The 23,270-nt window shown below is 37.7% G+C and overlaps 1 protein-coding gene and 1 long non-coding RNA gene across 3 annotated transcripts; one reads left to right on the plus strand and one right to left on the minus strand.

Moving 5' to 3' along the window:
• Positions 1-311: 311 nt before the first annotated feature.
• Positions 312-16,463, plus strand: ELOC (elongin C). 2 transcript variants are annotated; one of them, XM_026115162.2, is made up of 5 exons: positions 312-455; positions 901-963; positions 9,108-9,165; positions 11,453-11,596; positions 13,779-16,463. In XM_026115162.2, exons 3-5 carry the CDS (start codon positions 9,162-9,164, stop codon positions 13,967-13,969), a joined length of 339 nt encoding a protein of 112 aa, XP_025970947.1. In that variant the 5' UTR covers positions 312-455; positions 901-963; positions 9,108-9,161; the 3' UTR covers positions 13,970-16,463. The 2 variants fall into 2 exon arrangements, with proteins under 2 accessions (XP_025970947.1, XP_025970946.1); XM_026115161.2 differs by lacking the exon at positions 901-963 and having other exon boundaries at positions 314-455.
• On the minus strand, positions 3,103-23,253 carry LOC112992231 (uncharacterized). The gene is made up of 3 exons (XR_003261477.2): positions 22,142-23,253; positions 19,333-19,466; positions 3,103-6,551 (listed from the first exon to the last, which is right to left on the minus strand). It is a non-coding gene; the product is annotated as an uncharacterized LOC112992231 (long non-coding RNA).
• Between the last annotated feature and the right edge of the window lie 17 nt (positions 23,254-23,270).

Below are 23,270 nucleotides of genomic sequence, written 5' to 3' on the forward strand. Positions count from 1 at the left end.
GCGCTGGGGGAAGGTCTGAGGCTTACTGGGAGGCGGTGGCAGCCCCTGGCCCTCGGGGTGCTCACGAAAACCTTGGCTCATGGAGGCCCGAGGCAGTAAGCCCCACACGGGGAGCCCTGTGGTAAAACGCAGCGCTGCTCCGCCGCCTCGGGGCTGCTCCCGTCGCAGGGCCTCGCCTCGGCCGCCGCGGACACCAACACCGCCTCCAACATAGGGGACGCGCACCTGTTCCCCACCTCCGCCGCCGGCCGGCCGGCCGGAACTACGCGCCCCAGCATGCCTCGCTCCCGCCGCGCGGCATGCCGGGAGCCGGGCTCCGCACACCTCCCAAGGGCAGGGCGCAGGGCTGCGCGTCCTGGCCGGAAGCCTGCCGTGACCTAGCGGAAGTGCTCGCGAGGCAGCTGGCCCGACACCGCGGGGCCCTGTGAGCAGGGCAGAGGTAGTGGCGCCGCCGGGTAAGTGGCCGCGGAGCGGGGTGCGTCCGGCCGCGGGGGGAGCCGGGGCGGGGGTGGGGGCAGTGGGAGATGCGGGGGGGGAGCCCCTGGGGTCGCCCCGGGAGAGGAGCGGGCCTCGCCCGCCGGCCCCGCTCCGAGCGGCGGGCGTCGGGCCGGGCCCCGGCCGCGGAGCGGAGAGGCGCGGAGGGGCCGCGGGGCCGTTGGCGAGCGGGGCCGGGGCGTGCGGGGGGGGGGGTGCGGTGCCAGGCCGAGTTCCAGCACCGGGACGGGGAGCGGAGTGGGGGGGAGGCGCGTTTCCCTCCTCTGGTGCGTGAGTAAAACAGACTCCCTGAAATCCACGCGCCGCCGGGAAAGGGGCTTTCCAGAACGGGGTTTTAATTAAATATCGCTCTTAAACTTTTTCCGCCACAAATGACGTCCACCCTCTTCCCACGCCTGGCCCTAGAGAGAGGGGAAAAACTAAGGCCGAAAGAATTTAGGATGCACTCCCGGGGGTTGTTTTGCCAAGGTGAGAAGTGCTAGTTAAAGTGCTTTAGCTGTAATAGTCGAAGAACATAAACAAAGCAAGGTTGATGGGAAGGGGCGATACACCGTTTTATGTGTAGCTAGAAGAAAAAACAAGCTTTTCAGTACAATGTGTTCCTCATAGGGCAATTTTACTTTAATATAAATGAACATAGGTATTGGTAAATGATTGATGTCTTGAGATACACGTATGAAAAGGAAAAGGTGTGATGCTAGCAGTTTCCTCTGAGGCTTGGTTTTATTTTACCATGTGTAATACTATCTACAGGTATTTCTTATTTTGAACTGTACTAGAGATGTTTAATACTGCAAATTCTGAGATAAGCTGTGTACTGTAGAGAAGCTTAGAAAGTTGTAGGGCTTTCATTTACTTGAGTTTGCAGCAGATCACTTGCAGAAGTTCAGTTTGGAAGGAAAACAGAAAAATACACATATCCTAAAGGTTTCTCACCTGTTTCTTTAAGCACCACTTCGTGCCTGCATTTCTGAATATTTCTTCCTGTACTCATTTTTCTTAGTAACTAACAGGAAAAAAACCAATAATGTTGGTAGAGAAATATTGAATAACCAGAGTGTTATTTAGAAGGGGGGAAGTGTTAATTCTCTGTAGTACAGCAGCTACCATTTTTGCACGTTTTACACATTATATTTTGAGATCAGCATTCTAATAGGTTTAAGTTATGTAAATAAAATCTTCCCCATGAAGATCCTTTGTTAACATTAATTGACATAAACACCATCGATGGGAGCTTCAGGGCAGATATGCTTTAGAAACTTTCAGCACTTTTAGCACTTTTTTTTTTCTTGATATATCAGCTAAAAGTTATTTGAGCATCTTTGCACTAGAATAGGTGATGAACAGATGTAGCTAGTTTCCTGAAACTTCACGCAGACTTCATATGAAGACTTACTGCTGGTCACTGTCTTCCAAGACAGTAAGGAGATCCAGCTGATTCTCTCAAGTACCTTCTTCCTTCCTACCTTCAGGTTTCTTTCCAATATGTATTTTTGTGTTCATGCTCATTTTGCTTATGCTTTGTGTGGGGACAATTTACTATCTTTTGGGAGCTTACCTAACTTCAGATGTTTTACTATGTTTTTGCAGTTCTCTGTATAAACTACAAGAAAGTCTTAATTTTTTTTCATAAAAGTATGTTTGTCATCAGATCAAAGTAAAGGAGTTTTGATGTTGGGCTTTTGACAAAATTTTTTATATCCAGAAAGGCTTTAGAGTTCATAATTTAGTTATCTTCACTATGAGGTAATTTATAAAACAGTAGGTTTTTGATGAATACTTATAATGAGAGAGGGGAAATCCAATGGAATATGCTAGCATTTTTTCCCCCTATGGCAAGAAGTGTACAAGGCTTAGTAAGGGCTATAATCAAGGCTTTTGTTGTATGCTAGGAAGAAAAACAATAAAGGAGTTACTGAAAAGGAGAGTTTCCTTAGAAAAAAGAAAATCTCGAATAAATTTTTAATAAAACTCGATACTCCACACACAGTATCCTAACTCATCTCATGTTTGTCTTAGCTAGCATTCACCTTTAGTATACCTTGCTCTCACAGTTCAGTTTGCCCTGAATATTCAAACTTTAGTGTTTGTGTTTATGGAATACCAAGTCAGCTGATTTGGAAATCGTGCTGTACCAGTTTCCCTTATGATTTCATGAAATATACTACAATCCTTATTTTCAGTGTTTTCTAGTGTGTGCTGGGTAATGGAGGCTAAATTGAAGTACCATATATTTAAACAAATCAGTATACAGCATCTAGAATAGGACTAGGACTTAGTTGCCTGGGAGTAAACAGGAGACTGATGTTTTAACACATAATAGCCTTTGCCTATTGATGAACACTTTATTAATATACAAATGGTATCCCGAAAAGGTCACATTTGACTTTTAAACTAACCTAGGAATTGTGAAGGCATTTGAGTTATTTGCCCCACGTTTTCCAAAAAAATGAACATAGAAGACGCCAAGAAATCCTACAAGCTGAAGTGTACAAAAGCCATGTGTGTGCTACAAAGTTAATGAATTGGAAGTCATTTGAGCTGCCCTAGACCAGAATCTAAAACTCTAAGTTTTCTCTGAGATCAAAGAATCTGAGTGCTTGCAAATGTTTGTGTAGATTTAACTTGCTTGATCTTAATTAAAATAAAGCAGTGGAGTTCTGGAATCTCTACAATGGTTGCATGTGTTTGGTTAAATTATCACCGTCTCTGAAGTGACATCTATTCCAGTCTATAGATGTACAAGGTATGCAAGGAAATGACATGCTGAAAATTTGAGTAGGCTTGGGAGATGAGCACTGAGTGTGGGAAGTAAGGTAGGAATGTCATGGACATGCTTCATTATCTCCTGCACTTGATGCTCAAGAGAAGCAGGAAAGGAGTCACAGTACGCTTGCTATACTGTAGTATTTATTCTTAAGGTTGTGAGAAGGAGAACAAAACATTTGAATATGCTGACAAGAACAACACTTGACTTGTGTAGGTTATTAATCACTTTTTATGATATGTAGCTATATTTTATGTTGTAGATGTAAATGTTCTAGCAACTTGTGAAATTTTTCAGTTCTCTAATTTCTAGTTAAAATTTTGTCTTCTGCAGCAGCAGCTTCCTTTTTAGACAGTTTGGAAAATTCTCTCTTCTGTTCCAAATACTGTTTTTAATTTTATTTTACTTGCCCTCTTTGATGGAAAGTGGTATATCCTTTCTTTTGCAATCTTTTCTCTTAATTAATGCAGTTTTAGCTAATGTTTAATTTTCTCCCTTTTTATTTAAGGAGGCATTGCAGAAAAAGAAGAATACCTAATATATGTGCATTCTGAGAGTGAAGGCAGGGAGCTGAACTATCTAATTCATAATGCCACATAAGCTTCTTGAAGGAGAAATGGAATAGAGAATATATTTTGAACAAAAATTAGTGGTTCTTTGCATGGGTCTGGTTCTAGTGTTCAGAAAACTTAGATTCTTCTCTTTCATTAGTGTGATCTTGGTGAAGTCAGACAGAAACAGCTGTAAAATTTAGTAAAGTACCTAAAATAGGTAGGTACCAGGCACCTTCATAAATCTCACCAGGTGTTTTCTTCATGTTGCCTTGACAAACATTGTCCTCTGCATAGTTTTCATTATACAGAAGGAAAATATAATGAGGTGTTTTGCAATATTAGAAAATACACCCCAAGAGAAAGAATTCTGGTAAGAGGACATGCTCTTTGACTTGAGTTTCCTCTTTCTAACCTATTATTTAATACTTAAGAGGACATAATTGCCAGTCTTTTAAAAATTTGTGTGTAAGGTGGTGTTTTTGTGCAGAAAGAACTCCTCCCACTCTTTACAGCTGTAACTTGTGTGTGGTAGGAATCTCTTCATCCTTCATCTGTTGTTATTCCCATTCTTATTTTCTCTGTTGGTTTTTTTTTTTTTTTTTGCTTTTAAGATGTTGAGTAATAAATTAGATTTGTATGAAAAAAAAACCCATCAAATGTGCAGCTGCATGTTTGTTTTTTGTACCAGCTTTTCAGGGTGCTTATTCCACTTGCCTTTTTATAAACTCATAAGCCAATAATATAGTTGACTGAAGAAAGTAGGCTGTGGCTTATGTGGGATCATGTTAATGCTGTCTCAGTCAACTTGAGTATAGTTGCTGGGAAGAGGATGTTTTTCACAAAATAATCATTTTTAATGCAATGTGTGCTAATCTTTATAATTCAACACTTCTTGATCCAGAAGAGGAACCAAGAGATACTAACAGGTTATTATTGCTTTTCTAGGTTTCTTGGTTTGCCCAGCTTTCCTGTTCTCTTCCTTTCCTTCTCTCTTCTGTTTTTATATTGAGCCCTATGATCTTTCCATGCTCTCCACTGTCTGTATCCTGTCAGGATTAAATCTATCTTGCTGGTACTATTCATAATTCTCTTTTTATATTTTTCTGAAATTATACATTCTTTGTTATGTCAGAATAGAAACTGAGTGAAACCAAACTCAGTCTCTTGCTGACACATCAAATGCATCATACAATGAAATATATAAACCTTTTTTTCTTAATAGTAGGTAGGTTTTCTGCATTTTTTATTTTTAGCATTAGAATGTTAAAGTTTTGTTTTACTTTCTAGACAAAACTTGGATTCTGGAATAGCAGTATTGATTTATTATTTGCTAGTTTATGTTCATTTGTTGGACTTAAACTGAGGAGTAATGTTGGCACACTTCTTTGATATTTATCCTTATAGTAAATTGTCGTGTTTATATTCACTCCAGCTTTATTTTGCTAGGCTGAGTAAACAAGACTTGATTTTTTTCTTTCATGCAGCAGCCTCCTTGGTTATGTCAGTAGCTCCTTTTGGTATTTCTTTGAATTTGAATTTCTTATTCCTGAATTGTATGTGGTATTCCAGACAAGTTGTCACCCAGATGTAGTGAAACAGCATTAATATTTTCCTGAGTCCTTGATTTGCATTTGTTTGTTTGTTTGTTTTTCCTCCAGAGCTGCATCAGTTTATAGTTGACCGTAGGATGGCTAAAACTTCCAAGTCCTGATGACATAAAAGAAACTCATTCATCCCTACGTTTAGGGCTCTTACATTTCATATGATTTCACTTCATCTAGCTTCTAGTATGTCATTTTTCAATATTGTTCACTTCTTTATATGATACTCTGTTCTGCTTTTGTTGCCTTCCACATTTCTCATCTAAACATGCCGCCTATACCTGGCAGCATTGTTAAAAAATGTTTGACGTAATTTTTGGAGGAACTTCACTAGTTACTATTTTCCAGCCCCAGTGTTTCATTTTTGCAGTGTTATATGGCATTCTTTTAGAAAGTTTCTGTTTTAAGATTCTCTTCTTATCACAGTTATTCAACCTCAGATGATTTACTGAATCCAGATTACATCTAGTTTATTTCCTTGCCCCATTATCAAGGAAATGACTGATTCATTTTTTTAGGTATTGGTTTAGTCCAGCATGTCGTAACTCTGCTAACCCTTACTGCGTTTTTTTCCTATTCGTTTATATTTCAAACACTTGAATTCAGACCACTGAACCTGAGCATGCTTTTTCCCTTAGGTTTAACTGCTGTATTTTTTTCTCTCTAATCATATGATAGCCCATTCCATTTGATTTAATTAAAATGCTCATTGGATTTGCAATTTTTTGACAGCTGTAAGGTTTTGGTTCAGGAATTATTTCAGTTCCCCAACTTTAATGTATTAGTCCCTTCAAATTATGTCTTCACCTTGGAAGGTGTTAATATATTCTCATTCCCAGTAACTAGCCTGTCTTTATTCCTTTCTATATTCATTGGTACTATTTATATTGCAAACTGAGGCATATTTTATCTTGCCACTGTTACCTCCACAAAATGGTATCAGTTATTTTGTTCTTTTCTAAAAATAAGCCATTTCACTACTCGTTTGGAGTGTAGGGAAGAGGTCTGTGGGTAGATAAAGGGGTAGCACAAGTGATCCTCTTCTGTGAAGTAGAAGTAATAAAGTAAGGTGTCCCTTCAGTTCCTGAGCAACCAATATTCATCCATAGGATGCTTGATTTCCATTTACAAAACCTGTTGAAACGGGAGAAAAGATCACATCACTTTTGTGCTGTTACTGTTCCTGCACCTAAGTGTGCAGCCGCTGAATGTGATTCCCTTGGAGGAGTTCCTGGAATTAATGAAAATGGCAATGGCATTCAACATTTGATATTAGGTTTTCTGTATGCCAGTTTACACAAACTAATTCTGAAAGGGCATTCTTGAATGTGCTCTATGTTCAGAAACTTTTCACCTGCAAGAGTACAGGTGGAGAGTTGCCCTATGTAAGTGGGAAAGGAAAGTATTTTATAAAAAGATTTCTGCAAGATGGAGACAATTTTTAAAGACGGGAAAACAGTGTAGGTGGAGGGTGCTCTTTTCTCCTCAGAAAGTTAAGGACTATTGTTTTATCTCTTGTCATGCATATGTAGTTTGGTTAAGTATGCAGAGTAAAGTGTGTTCTTGCCAAAGCTTGGGAAAAAAAAAACATTCAAACTATTTCACATTTACTTACATGGGATTGCCCTGAAAAGGGGAGATGGAACAAATCAAATTACCCTGCTCCAAACTGCTGCTGAAGAGTGAAGCTACCAACAAAGCAGAGAGCTACGTGTTCTGAAGAGCTGAATCTTTGATTTTGCTCAGTGATATCTGTAAAACTTTTCCTGGAGAAAAAGCTTTATCTTTCAGCCCCCTCCTCAACTTGCTTACATTTTGGGTTCCCACAAATGTGGGAGGTGGAGGAAACAGTGGTCTCTGTTCTGTTTCTCTCTCACTCACGCTCACACACTGGGGTCCTCCTGTGTAGTAAGAGATTCCAGTTCATGCCTCTGCTGTTGCTTATCGCTTTTCTAAGCGATGGTATGAATTGTCAGAATTCTTAACAGTCTCATTGCTGCCCTTGGCCCTGGATGTCAGCTAGGAAACCAGCCATAGTCACTGGTGGTGTTTTCCTGAATCTGTTGGCACACAACAGTATTTCATTGATTTGTACTAGGTTAATGATTGGAGAGTAGCTGTTGACATGAAAGGAATTTTAGGATAATAATTGGGTGGATGGAATTTCTAGGCCAAAGTTTTCTTTTTCACAACAGAAGGGCAGTTTCAGTGTGAAGAAATATATATTGTATTTGAATATACTGGATATGTTTTGCAGATAAGTGCTTTGATTTCTATACCTCTTAGGATATATTTATGTGGGGAAGTATGTATGTAGCAAGCTGTTTGTGAATTTATAAGCTGTGGCAACTCCTGATTAATTTACCCTGTGAATATTTGTTAAATGTGTAAAGTAGATTATCTACTTAATAATTATGTACCTATATCAGGAATTGTCAGTCTTTTGAAAAGGACAGGTTGGAGGGCCAGACAGCAGGAGCTGGCAAATGTTCTCCACTGAAAGCACAGTGCTGCCCATCATCCATGAGCAAGCAGTGTTGTTTACTGACGGTCCGTTGAATTCAGCGCTGCTACCTCTCTCAAATGTTTATCTGCAGTTATTAGGGCTCTTAACTCTATCATATGCTGGGTTCTTCAAAATCTGCTAGGTGCCATCCTTGGTTTCCATAATGCATGTTTCTAATCCTTGCGTATATATTCACTGAGAGGATATGTAATGAACATATCAGATCTGTATATTCCTTCTTTAGCATGCCTCATCTGTTACATTAAATAGTATGCTTTGAGAGTGAATGCCACAAACGGCAACAATGCTGATGAATTCCACTCTGGGGAGTTAATACAAACTGGATGGTAAATCTGTAGAATCACAGAATAGAAGAGACTGGGAGGGACCCCTGGAGATTTAGTCCAACCCCCCTGCTCAAAGCAGGGTCCACCAGGATTGGCTGCCTAGGATGTTGTCCAGCTGGGTTTTAAATACCACCAAGGAACCTCTCTGGTCAACCTGTTCCAGAGTTTACCACTTCTTCAGGAAAAGTGTTTTTTCTTTAAATGGAATGTCTTGTATTTCAATATATACCCATTGCATCTCATCCTTTTGCTGGATACCACCAAGGAGAGTCTGGCTCAGTCATCTTTACTCCCTCCCATCAGTTATTTACACCTATCATTGATAAGATTCCCCCAAGCCTTCTCTTCTCCAGGCTAAATAATCCCAGTTCTCTCAGCCTCTCCTCATATGAAAGATGCTGAAGTCCCTTAATTGTCCCCCAAATTGTCCCTTTGCTGGACTCACTCCAGTATGTCTGTGTCTTTTTTGTACTGGGGAGTCCAGAACAAAACACAGCACTTCAAGTATCTCACCAGTGCTGAGGGGAAGGATCACCTCCCGCGTCCTGCTGGCAATGCTCTTCCTAATGCAGCCCAGGATACCGCTGGCCTCCTTCACTGCAAGGGCACACTGCTTGCTCATGTTCATCTTGTTGTCCACCAGCACCCTCAGGTCTTTTTCCAAAAAGCTGCCTTCCAGCTAGTTGGCTAGTTTAAGTATTCATCAATGTTGCATGTTGTGTATCATCATATTTTTCCTTAATCGTGTTTGTAATAATATAAAGGCTAATAATTGAAGCTGGCTTAAGAAATCATCATACTACTGACTGAAAGCTTTGCCACTTGTGTTTTTTTCAGACGCTCCTATTGCAAAAGCTGCTGTTGCAAAGAAATAAAAATATTTATAAGAGAATGGGTAAGTTAATTTTCTTAGAACTTTTTTATTATAATGTGAAATATTTTGTAGTCTCTTACATTGGTAGAGAAGCTGGATTGTAAGACTCTAAATGTTGATCACGTCACTATTTTTCTTGTAGCTTCAAATTTACTACAGAATTACTACAATGTGCCAATACTACATTCCACAATACACATTTTATTTGCTCTTCTCCTAATATTGTAGGTACTGGTTATGTCAAAAAATAATTCACAAACCAGATAAAGCTTTAATTTAAATAGTTTTTAGGAGGAATTTCTGAAGTGAATGTTGGTTTATTGAAAGGCTTATTCAAAATGCATCTATTTTATAATAAATTTCATTTTACTTAATGTGCATAACTGAAAATGTACATGCTAGAATAGGTTGTCTTTAGGTTCTGTAACTCTAAACTACTTAACTACTCTGAATTAATTAGTGGACTAGAAAATTCCAATTAATTGCTTACTGTGGTCAATCTGTTTAATTCTGGCTAAGAGATCATAATAAGGATCTGAGTTACAGTGTGTGTGTGCATTGACTTTAAACATCTAAAACTGTTTTATCCATCTCTATATACAATTGACTGGTTAATGACTGGTTAATGAAATGGATTTAAAACAAGATTGGGCAGATTCTGGTTTTATTTATATTTTTTCTAAATGTATTTTAGCATCTTTGGCACTGGCAATACTTTACTAAGATTAGCAGTAACTATATGGTAATTCCATTTTAATTTCAAATTCATAGAGCAATGTAATTTATTGGGGGAATGTTGTATTTGCTATAGTGTTAGATAAAATGCGGTGCACTTGATATTTCTATTCTTTGTTTTGTCAGATGGAGAAACAACACTAGCAATCAAATTTCAAGTTTGCAGTCTATATCTGTTCTATCTTTCCTACTTCTACTTCCTTCTGAAAAGGAATATATTGCCAATATTTCATGATTGTATGCAGATCTCTTCTGTTATATTTTTTTCCAAGCTGCAGCAACTCTTGGGATTTTCATTTTTACATTTCTGGCAAGATTACTTCTTTTCTGAAAATAAAATCCACATGCAATATAAAACTTGAGCATTTTTAATGGAATTCTAGCAGTACTTTCTATCTCAATTCTGTACTCCTGTAGAAAATACAGTTTGAATTTGATAGAAATTGTCTGTTTACTGGAGTGTATGGGGGGTGTTTACACTTCTAAAAAAAAGTTTTAAAATTACTGCAGTCTTTTTTACTTAAATGAGTTTACCGGAATGTGTAAAGGCCTACAGATATGGTAAGCTATAGATATGGTCTCCTTACTGCTACATGTAAAGGCTAACTATAGATACAGTCTCCTTAGTGCTATAGTGTCATGTAGTGCTTAGCACTATACGGACAGAGTCTTCAGGAATTCCTACCCCAGTGAGTTTGCTGCCCAAACAGCTAAGACACGTGCAAGATGAGGAAGGTGTTAGAATGCACAAAGTGAACAGTGGGATGGTAGGAGAAAATAAATGGGGGGGGGGGGGGGGGAAGGTGGAGGGAAGGGGGATAAGGGCCTGGAGATAAGCAAAGTGGAGAGCAGGTGTATAGTGAGACAAAAGGGAGAAGCAAAGCAGGAAAAAAAAAAAAGCAGTCAAAACTGCTGTGGGAGGAATGTCCAAGTTTCCTTGATTTTTAGCATTTTGCACTTTCTTTATTTTCCACCAAAGGACGTAATATGGGTTGCACAGATACATTAACCCTGTGTGGTTTTGGGTCGGTCTGGGCAGTGAGAGAGGAGTGAATCCTATTTCATGCCACTTCAGTGCAGGAATCCCTGCTCTGGCTGCTTTTGTTCTTATCTGTGCTTCATAAAGGTCTTTTTGGCTTGCAGTCTGTGTTTTTTAAACATTAGATAGGTATTTAGATAGCTTTTAATAAACTCTTGAAGTATTGGCATGATAAACATGGCAATGATTTCATACATCAACATGGAAGGGAGAAATAGCATGCTCTTAAAAATACTTTCCACTTGAGAATTTGTCTAAAGGAAGATTTGAGTCCTGTGTAGATTTCTGAATTCATGTCAAAATCTGGTGATGGAGAAATGAGAAGTTAATCAACTGAGTTTTAAGAAAATTCCTAATTTGAAACAGGTGCTGCACTCTTCAGAGAAGTCTTTTTCAAATGTGCAAAATACTTCTGTCTTATTTTTGGTGGTGTTGAAATCTTCTGTCTGCAAATGTATTGTGCACAAGACTGCAGCTTGTATTCTTGGTAATGTTCATTGTGTTCTGAAACTATTAATCTGTTTTCCATTATAGATGGAGAAGAGAAAACATACGGTGGGTGTGAGGGCCCAGATGCTATGTATGTGAAGTTAATATCCTCTGATGGCCATGAGTTCATTGTAAAAAGAGAGCATGCATTAACATCAGGAACAATAAAAGCTATGTTGAGTGGACCAGGTAGGTACAAAAAATTCAATACCTTCATATCTTTCATTTTCTTTATTGGGCAATTTGAATTTATATCATATAGTGAGTGAAAGTTGAAGTAAGTAGCAACTTTTCCCAATCCTGACTAGTTCCTGTTTCTGTTGGAAAAATCCATCTCTGTGGAGATGTATTACCAGCTATATAATTGGACTCTGTCTGCTTTTGGACTGTTAACAATCTTACGGTGTTGATACTACTTGTTTTATCTACTACAAGAATTTAAAGGCATTAAATGAAGCTTGCAGCTGTCAAATTCAAACAAACAAGAGCTGGTAGCCCTTCATGGTTGAACTTTTGTGAGTAAGCTCAGGAAGTCCTTTCTGTAGGATCTTGTGAATGCTGAAAGCTTGCTTGAGTTTGAGGGGAAGTAGATAAATTCACAGAAGAGTGACACCCATTGAGTGTTACTTAATATTTGAAACCACCTTTAGCTTAAGAAGTACGTGAACTACTTATTATGGAAGTCTGAAGGGATGGAGAAGAGAATGGGGAGAAGTTTAAAAAAAAAAAAAAAAAAAAAAAAAAACAAGCTTGCCCTCTTCTGTATCCTCATCATTTACGTTTACCTTTGGCCACCTGAGTGGTGGGCAGTAGGGTATGCGGACCTCTGTTCTGACCCCATGCAGTCATTCTTATATTCTCTTTCAGATTCTGGTGAGGGGAGGTTGCTGGAGAGAGCTATTTTCTTAATACATTTTGAAATTTTTCAGTAATTGTTGGGCAGAACAGTTACAATTCTCAGCTTACTGTTCCACTAAATGTCATTGTAATGGCTGCACTTGAAGATATGTGGCAGACCCATTGTGTCTGATCTAGTTCATATCACCACCCAGACATGTAAGAGGGAGAGTAGTTACAAGACCCGCTCTGAATTTGTTCCACAGTCTGTGACAATGTGAAGAAATAAGAGTCAAAGCACCCTGCTCAGAGGGCTAGACTCTGTAGAAGAGTCAGCATTTAAGCACGTTTTGTATAAAAACTAACAAGTAAATGGGTTTACAAGGAAAGGTACTCTTGCTGTCTAGTTTAATAGATGACTATTTAATTGGTATGTGAGCGTTCTCCATTTCAGTAAACATGACTGGTATGCTAATATATATTTCTTCCTACTGTTCCTGTACTAAAATTCAAGCTGGACTGGCTTCAGTATACGTTTAGATTTCTAGGTGTAAAAATCAGTAAATAACTCTGCTTTGTAGCTGATATGAAGGGGATTCCTGCAAGGATAGCAGAAACTATGCACTGCTAGGTCTCTCCTAAATACTGAGTTAGTGTTAATTTTTATATTTGTCTTTCAACTTAATGAGTTTACAATCTAGAGAGATGAGGAAGAGAAAGGAAAAGATAACAGTAGGAAGGCTGTGGGACTAATTTCATGCTTAGAGGGACCAAAGAAGGCTAGTTTCAAATATACTTGTGTGTTGAGATTTGAGCTTTTGGATAAATTCTTCAATATCCCAGAGGATATTGAAGAATTCGGTTCTTAATTCTTCATTATCCTGGAGGATAATACTGGGTGAAATCCCTGGATAAACTCATCCTGAACCTTTCCTCTAGTAGAATTATAACTAGGGTTTCCCCTTTCTTCTTGACTGCCTGTTTTCACAGAGCTTACCAAGTTCATATGTTTCTGAGGTTTCTACCTGCTGTCAAATCTGCCCCAAACTGACCTATAAATTCAAAATTAGTAGGATCACAAAAGGGACATAAGGGACAAGTGCGCATACATAAATGTGGAACATATATAAGCTTTTTTTCCCATGGAAAGCCAGGTAAAAATTTGCATTGATACCTCTTTTTGTAGACATATTGTTACTGTGGGCTTCAGAACTGGGAATGCTATGGTTTTAAAGCACCTTTCAAAGGCAAACAGATCAAAATTAAACCCTAATTTCTGGTATATTGTTCAGAATATTGTTAATAGGCTGCAGCCAAAATGAGCAACACTTTCTAATGCAAATGGATCTTAATATTCTTGAGGGTTGTAATCGTGGCACATCCTGTTTTATACTGATGAATCTAATACCAGCAGCATAGGACTTATGCAAGTCTATTTAGAGTGCGTTGTATTAGACAATGTGGTAGTGTTTCTTGTTGCAATGAACTGAGGTGCTGATTTTTGTTCTGATTTTTTCCCCCCCCCCCTTTACAGGACAGTTTGCAGAAAATGAAACAAACGAGGTGAATTTTAGAGAGATCCCATCCCATGTCCTATCCAAAGTATGCATGTATTTCACCTACAAGGTCCGCTATACTAACAGCTCTACGGAGATTCCTGAATTCCCAATTGCACCTGAAATTGCACTGGAACTTCTGATGGCTGCAAACTTCTTAGATTGTTAAATAAAATAAATTATAATAAAAATGTAAACTTTTTTCAGTATTTAATACCTGTAGTTCAGTTAGTTACTTTTTTTCAGATAGCATGTTGCGTGTGTGCTGTTGAGAACTGTAAGGTTCACTGCAGAGGCAATTGCCTTCAGTCCTTTTGCATATAGCAATCATTCAGTTGAAATTTGTTTTGCTGCTTACACAAATAAGGACCTTTTCACAAACTGAGACAAATAAACAAATATGCCAATTAGTAGATGGCTATGCCTTATCCTTTAGCTGTGGTAGAACCTTCTTTTAATACAATGACCATATGAAATACTGGAGTTTAGGCTAATGCTCTCTAAAAGGTAATTATAGCTAAATACAAGTAGCTGTTTAAGGTTTCTAACTTTCTTTTATTGTTGCAGTTTCTAAACATCTGAACTTAATCTCCTTTATAAGATAGCTGTCCTTTAGCATAGTTAAACCAACTAGATTAAAACTGCCCTCTCTAGGGTGTTTGTATACTGACAGCAATATTCCATTTAGGTTGGAAGTGGAGCATGTAGGAGAATGCTCAAGGCTTTTATTTAAAATCATAGCATAGACCTGTGAAAAAGTGTACTTGATACATTTTTCTTTTGTAACCTAAATTTTCCCCTTCATCAATTAAAAATATTCAAGTCGCTTGTCTGTATAGTAAGTCTGTTACCCTACTGACAGTGGCTTTTAAGGGAAAATATAACTGTGTTACAATCCTTGTGTATATTATCTTCTGTATAACATATAAGGTTATTCTTAATGTACTGTCACTTGACCTGATACGGATTTTATAAAAGTCAGCTATGTTTTTTTCCATTGTTGTGATTGGTTATGTAAACTCTGTATTTAGCCTTTAGAGTAGTAGTCATTTAAATTTTCTAACATAGCCATTGAAAGATAGCTGTTATCCTATCCTTTACCTCTTCTGTAGCCCCTCTTACTTCCACAGGAAAAAACCCTGAAATGCAGAGCCCTTTTGTATTTGGAGGAAAGGGGCATTAAGCAGATGTTTAAGGAGCTTTTTTATAAATTTCTTAGATATTTCCAATGTTTTTACAAATATTTTCGGGGGAAAGGATTGGCAAGCCACTGACGTAATACTTGAGTGGAATGCGTTATCTGTTGGTAGTTCCTGCTGGTAATTGCCTATACTATCAATTCCTTGTTCAAAACAGGTTTCCATAAAACAAAAAAAATGAACTGAGACAAACTGCTTTTTTTCAGCAAAAGCCTGAAGAACTCTTCTGCCAAAATCATCTGTAAATGAGAATGATAAATCTTAATGTATCATGAAAAATGATGCAAGGACAATGTAGTTAGCACTTCCATCAGCTGTCACTACTTCAGATCTGTTATATTAAGAATGGGTTGTGTTCTCTTATGAAAATGCCACTAACAGGTGGTGGGACTACTTTATTGATGTATTAACTAAATAATGGTGAACTTAGAGGGTGGTGAAAATTTTTGTCTAAACCTGTTTGCCAGCATAAATACAAAAACCTATGAAGAGATTGTCTAGGCAAAAACTGGTAACTTACATAGTCTATGCAGTCTGCCCACAGATGAGTTGAGTTCTGACAAATAAACTTCTACTCTAGACTTGAGTAATGCTTGATAGACATGCTGACATTTGGTAGATTAGCTGACAGTTATTCACATCACACACTTTGGCACAATTTATTGTGTTTAATGTGGAGATGTTTGTGACTAGATTGGTTTTGCATGTTAAAGCTGAAGTGCATTGCAAGGCTATTGGCAAAAGGCAAAATTCTATGTTTAAGCACTCTGGTTAGTGCTATTAGTAACTAATTTTCAAGAGCACTAAAAAGATTTTAAAAAACGCAAAACAGAAATACCCTGTTATGCTGCTTTTACTCAAGCCACTAGACATACCCTGAAAGTTAAAGTAATAGCAACATGAATATTTTAGTCCCAACTTCATTTCAGACTAGGAGACTCTTAAGTTCTTTAGCCATCTTTTAACAGGCTTCAGGTTAATGACTTGAAGTCTAAAACTTTAGTTTGAAATGGAAGTAAAAAGTTGAGCTTACCTTAACTTCATTTAAAAAGGAGTGGGCTGGTTTTGTGGTGGTTTTCACTTTTTTTTTCTTTTTTCTTTTTTTTTTGGAAACATTCCAAAAATATGTTTAAAATACATTGCATTTTATGATTGCATATTTCAGCAGTAAGGTAAAATAGCTGTTTTATTTCTGGATTATAATTTCATGTTTTTCCTTCAGCTTAATGTATCGTACAGTAGCTTTGAACACTCAGGAAATGCAGTAGTGGCCTATAATGCACTATTTGCAAAACACTGGCTGTTAAGAAAACTAACCTGCAACTCTCTAAGGGGGAACTGGGCAGAGGGAATTAGTGCAATTTACTTGATAGTGACATGGGTGTGCTATTAACAGACAATTGGAAATTTACCACACTTAACCCCTGAGTTCTAAATAAATTTCAAAATTGAAAATTTTTAAAACTGTGTTTCTGTTGATTTGTGACTTTTTACAGCAAGTGTTAATATGTGGAATTATAGTTTTCCTGACTATTTGGTGAGTGAACTGCTAATATAAAACTGGTATGAGTAGTATAGATGGCTAAAACAGCATCTATAAAATACAAAAAAGCTTTTTTTTTTTTTTTTTTTTAATGGTTCTGAAGAGTGTCATGGAATTGAAGTGTTCAGATCTCTTCACGTTTCTCCTAATTATAAGTACTTGTAATTCTCATAAAAGAAGCAACCAACCACTAAAAAAAGGATGATTCTTCTAAACAACCTAGAATAGGATATTTTGAAGACTTGATGGGCCACATAGTACTGAACTCTCTTTAATTTAAAAAGCTAGTGCTGTGTCTGATGCTTCAGATTTTAGACTGAACCAGTGATTTTGCCATAAAAAGTTGCAAATTCTTTGCCACGTGTAAGCAACGAGGAGAGTCTTGCTTGCTAATGATTTTTTCATAGCTCGATTATAGGTTGCTAAAGAAGTCTTCGATAACCTCCAACATAAAATAGTTATTAGAAAAAGAAATTCAGAACTCTGTTCTACAAGACATGAAATTCCTTTTTGGTCTGGAGCTGCAAGAAAGAATGTTTCATCAATATCTGTTAGGCCATTGTATTCAACAGCTGTATTGGACACTTTAAAGGCATTTATTAACGAATGGCTAGTAAGCGTGGAAAAACAATTTGCTTCTGTCTGCATTTTATCCGTATGTATCATACTTCATAGTCGTAAGTTGCAGTGGGGGCTGTTTGTTTGTTCCCCTTCTTTGTTTTTACTGTCCTGTTGAAAGGGGTTTCCCAACACCTAAATCTGTTGGCTTATATGATAAATTGGACAAAAACCCCTGTATTTAATGAGACAGGAAAGTTAACTTTTCAGTTCATGTTTTGTGCCTCAAAATAAAGGTGTGCTTTACTTTTTTTTTAATCTCAAATGTGGCATCCTAATTGTAACAAAGCAACAGCTACTGTGGAGTCAACAAAAGCACAATGTTACTGGTGGGTACTAAAGAGAAATAGCACTTTTTTTTCAGTTGGAAAGTAATGGTGGATGCTGTGGTGTTAATGTAATTTCAACAACTGAATGAGAAAAAAACAGGAGCAACTCTTTATTTTAAGATGGACTGGATTTAGAAATGAAACTGTTATGATGTTCTTTAAAGACAGGCAGACCAAAACTTTGCAATTAGCAAAAAAGGTGTCCAGTGTTTTTTCCCATGGAAAAAGTTCAAATTTGAAAGGTTTTTTTGACAAACAAACTGTATTGGAGTTGGATTTCTTTTTAAAGGTAGCTTAGTAGGTGGTAATTGTGTGGGAATATACCAATACTGTGAACTTGTTGTTGCATTAGATTGAAAGAGCCAGGAAAGAGTACATAGTAGCTTTTGTGATTATTATTCACCTGTGAAGTGGTGTTTTTTTTTTTTTTTTTTTTTTGCATCATCACTAGAGCAACACAGAGAAGAGGGGTGACTTTTATCAATTCAATAAATATTTTAAACCTTATTTTAACTAGTGTTCTGTGTCATGAAATAAAGCTTTGAGTATGTTGCATCTACAAATGTAGGTTATGGTGCAAGCTGTCTTATATGGCAGAAAGGTCACTGAGATTACAAAAAAGAGAGACATATCCTTATATCATTGCTATGTTACTGTTTTATGTGTACAGAATACAGGATTTTCCTCCTACACTGTGTGGGAGGAAAATCAAAGATTTAAGGTCGTGATTATTTTTGACAAATTTCTGACAAAGCTTTTTATTCTACTGAACTTACACACACAAGCATTTTTTGAGACCTTAATCATTTAATCAGTTTTGTAGCCTCAGCTGTTGTGAGCAGAATTTGAAAATTAAGTTAAAATTACCCCTGAAATATGTATTGTGTTTTAGGTTGGAGAAAGTAACAACTTGAGAATTTTTTAGACAATTTAAAATCTCATTGTATAATGATAAAGTTACTGGTTTTAAGGATCATTCTCTGAGATGATTTTGGGGGAAATATATGCAGGGATTAATGCTAGACCTCATTTATTTGTTGCCTATTTCTTTCCAGTTTAAAATTAATGATAGTTCTACCAGAAGTTACTCTGAAATTAAAAACATAAATACTGTGAATTCTTTCAATATTAATTCAAGTTTAAAACTGCCTTTCAGGTGAGAATTCATAATGAAGGCTTTTCCTCTCCCATAGAAAAATACTACTGATATTGTATTTGCGCTTAATAATAGAAAAACTTTATCTTTAAAATCACCACCACAGAAAGCCATAAGTAATACACAATTCATGTCTTAGGTTGCTATAAATTCTTGCTACTCTGACTAGTAAAACAATGGAATATTTGTCAAGCAAGTTAATTATCTCTCACATAAATAGTTCTCAGTTTTGTTTGGTATCACCAAGCCTAAACATTATCTAGGATCTATCTGTATTTGGCATAAAGGATTTCATTTATCTTCTCACACGAGGAAAAAATGTTCTGTATTACCATATTAAATTGACATATGCTTTCCAGAAGTGCCACTCCATTTGAGTAAGAATTATTTCTAGTAAATTACTTGAAACTTGTAAATCATATACTAATATTGTGATAACATTGAGGCTGCTTCCAGACTTCTCATAGAACATTTAAATTTTAAAAAATATTTAATTTGTAGTAAACAGTTATGACTTAACAAGAAAACTGTGGTGTTGGTATGAAAATATTTAGCTGAAACAATCAAGTAACTGCTCATTCATATATAAATCCTAAATTTCTGTATCAGTATCTTCATTAGTTATAAAGTCAGAGTCACCTCTGTGTATTTCTGATAACAAAATCACCATGAATGTCTTGGGCTTACCGCAAAAGGTTTCCTTTAAATGGGCAAACAGCAATAGAAGCAGAAGTTGGCACAGTTGGTCTGGGAGGTAGGTGTCCTCCTCCTTACTCAGGAGATGTGGTCTCCTGGCATGGCAGAGTGTGCTTGCTATGTCACTGGAGTAACACAGGGAGATTAATGTGAACATACAGTTAAGTTCTGTGTGAGAAGCAGATAAAATGTAAAGCTGGAAAAGCACAGTGGATTCAGACAGAAAAATGCAAGCTTGAGTGTTATAGTGGCAGAAATTGTAAAGAAGCAGGCAGTATGTAGAAGCTCAGTATACAGAAAAAGGATAGAGGAAAAAAGGGACAGCAGAGGAAAAAATAGTTTGGTAATGTTTGTGAAAACCTTACAGATAATGGAAGAAATGGAATATAAAATTATAAGGACCCAAATAAGGAGACATATTTGGTCTTTGTGAAACTGGCTAGACACATCAGAAGATAATCTAATAAATGCACTTTGAACATTTATTACTTTTTTTTTTCCTGTAAACTTAAGGTAAAGCAAACTATGAAGAAAAATGAATTTTCAGGTCAAATACATGAATATTTACAGAAATATTTTCAGTAGGAGGTACAGTTGCAGTCCTCATGATTTGCACTATATGTATTCGATATGCAAGTCATAAAAGTATATTTGATCAGACCGATGCAAGATACCTCCTGAAATAATGAAGATAGATGAAATTCACTTTTCCTCTAAAGTTCTGAATGTTTGAGCCTAGCATTCCAGTCTTTGAAGGCTCCAGCAAAACTTAGGTTGACTGGTACAGAATCAGATTGTATAGGCCAAATATTAAAGCTTTCTTTAATAAAAATAATAAAAAGCCTTCAACTATTGTGTTGGCTGTCTTTACACCTGCAACAGATTGATAAGGGTTAACTGCAAAAGTAAATGTTTTAATATTGTGCTTAAGGGACTGAATCCCTATAGCATTAGGAACTGCATAAACACTTACAAAAAAAAACCACTCTCTGCAATCCAGGTTACCGATATGAGACACAGGGAAAGAGAAAACAACATTAAAACACAAGGATAATTCTCCAGCTTCCCTATTTGAACGATGACAAGAGGAGCTAAAAGTGTTGCACACATGTATTAGGTGAATGCATGACACATGAGAAAATGAACAGGTGAAAACATTAATAAAATATCTTTGGTAGTCTTGTGAGAATTAACTCTACTCAAAATGAAGCTAGGGATAGATGGATTCTGGTCACCAATTTCAGCTGCATAGTAACACAGCTCTGTTTCTTACACATCCAGCTAAGACAGGGCAGGTAGTAATCCATTTATGCCTTATAGTTTATGTGAAGGGCAGATTCTATCCCTTGCTTTACATGTCTGTTAACCTCATCCACACTGCAAATCCCATTCCTGAGGACATCTCAGTAAATGTATTTTAGTCCAAGATGCCTGTTTTAAAGATTAAAAGGCTCTGTAAGTGTGACAAGAAAAAGACTTCACAAACAAAAGAAGAGTAATAAGTGTCCTTGCTAAAGCAGCTTTTAGTCTAGAGATTTTTTTCTTTATTAGAGCGGAAGTCATATTTGTATTGATTACAGTTAGCCTTAATATTACAAAGCTGATCTTTTCATTTACTGTATCTGGTAAAGGCACAAGAGCAAAACCACTTTGCAGTCTATGAAACACAGGGGCAGTCATACACTTATGCCTTTTTGTACCTTCTGACCTTGAAAAGGGTTTCCTGTAACAGGGTTAAGAAACTGCATATAATGGATTCAAATCAGTTTTATCCCACTGTGATTACATCAACATGAACAGTCAATATGTCCATGTTTATAGCTGAACACATGTCCACTGCCTAAACTTGATGTTCTTGCTGTCTGTGTGGCATATGGCATTAAGAAATGTATTTTAGGATAAACATATGTCTGAATCATGTAAAAAAACAAAATATAGTAAAACAGTAGTAACAACATTGCACTTAATATTGTAACTGCCTAAGTTAGTCCTGAAGGACTGCAGGAAAAATAAATTTTCACCAGTTCTAAATGTCTATTTAACACAATAAATCTTTTACAACCCAAACTGTGTTGAGACATAATGCAACACACAAACACTGACTTACAGGAAAAACATAGACAGAAGACTCTTATGACTTAAGTGTCACTTGATCTAAGTTAGTAGAGCAATGCTTGTTTACATTGCTTGAGAAGCCTACAGGTTTGTGACTGAGCTAATGAAAACTTAGTATGGCTAGGTTAGATTGAAGTCACAGGATTTAGCTTACTGGATGCACTGCAATGCTTTTTCCATCCTTAACTTTCGGTAGGCTAGTCTCCTTTCCTACTCAAAAATCTACACATACAATTCTGCCATCAGCAAATTCCTGCAACACCAGTTGGTTCACTCACTTCTGCAGCTAGCCCACTGAGGAATGATATTCCTGCTGCCTTCTGTTGTTCCCCTTAAGCAAATCACAGAGGTTTGTACGTGCTGCATAACTATTGCAACGCTGCTGAAGCTGGATTCAAGTTTGAATATGATGCCACATTGTGTGTTGGGTTTTTGTTTTTCTCCAGTTAGCAGTTTTCAAAGTTGGGGATAGATAAGAGCATACAGGAAGGGAAAGCCTGTTGGTAGAAGTAATACCTTCTACCATACCAAATCAAGGAGGTTAGAGAAAGCAGGCAAGCTTTCAGATGTACAACCCTTTTTTAGGTTTAAAACTGAAGCAGCAGACTTCAAAGCTAAATACAAACAGAAAACGACTGTTCAAAATTTCAGTTCGGCCGTCTCTGAAAGAAAAGGTAGGTGTTACCTGCAGATTAGAGGGGATGTGACTTGGAAAGGGGAGAAGGGTGATTCAAGGGGATCCTCTAGAAACATCCTTCCTATTGCAAAGAAAAAGAGAAAGATAGGTAGTTAACTGTGTTTGGAATGGAGAGAGAGAGAGGTTAGTGGGGACATGGGGATTATAATGAGCTACAAAACCAGCATCTTTACTAAGCTGTTGGTTTTAGGTATCCACTAGGATTATGAGTTTTATAGGTTTGTCTTTGGAAAAGTGTTTTGTAGGTTCCCTTGGAGGACCAGGTAGGTCTGAAATACAGCTGGAATAACTGTTTTATGAAAAGTGTTTCTCCAAGGTACTTGATTCACTGATTGCATGTAAGTTAATTCCAGTGGGTGCAGCTTGTTTATTTTCACCTGTGTGGTTACTACAAGAGTGTCTGGTGCAAAGGACAGAAAATATTCCAGTCCAGGAAATGAAAATGTAGGATCAAAAAAATTCTCTTAAAATATATTAATGCTAATTCAGGCACCTAGGCCATCAGTGGAGAAAAAAGTCCAAACCTGAGATTATTTGAAGAAACCTAACAGTGCAGCATGGGAGGCAAAGAGAAACTTCTCCCTTGTCATCAGGACAATTTTCACTACCACAAATTACAGCCAGACATTTTCCTGTAGCAAGCCAGCTAATAAACTCAGGATACTTAGTCCAAAATGCAGACCCTTAGTACTGCCTGCTACGGATCTCTAATCCTACTTTCCTGAAATGACAAATCAAATACGAGACAAACTTGCAGAAATCCATAAAAGGAAAAAGCTGGCATTAACTAAATCCCTTAAGGACTCTGGATGTGTAGTTCTAAAACCTTTACAAATATGTAGGCCACCGCTCGCACAACAGTCCTAACGCCAGCCAGGCAACGATGTCCGTCAGCAGGGAGACCCGTCTGCCTTTTTTGAACAGACGAGTCCCTCCAGCCTTTAAAAATATAGTAACCGCTCGGTCCCCGCTAAAGGAGCGAGGATACGCAGACACCCCTTCCCGGCGCTGCTCCGCCGTGCCCGGGCGTCAGGGCGGTGAGGTCGCGGGTGGGCCGCGCGGCGCCCAACGTCCACCCTTCCAACCCGCCGCGCGGCGCCCAACGGCCGCCCCTCCC

Source organism: Dromaius novaehollandiae, chromosome 2, assembly GCF_036370855.1.
Source record: "Dromaius novaehollandiae isolate bDroNov1 chromosome 2, bDroNov1.hap1, whole genome shotgun sequence".
NCBI lineage: Eukaryota > Metazoa > Chordata > Aves > Casuariiformes > Dromaiidae > Dromaius > Dromaius novaehollandiae.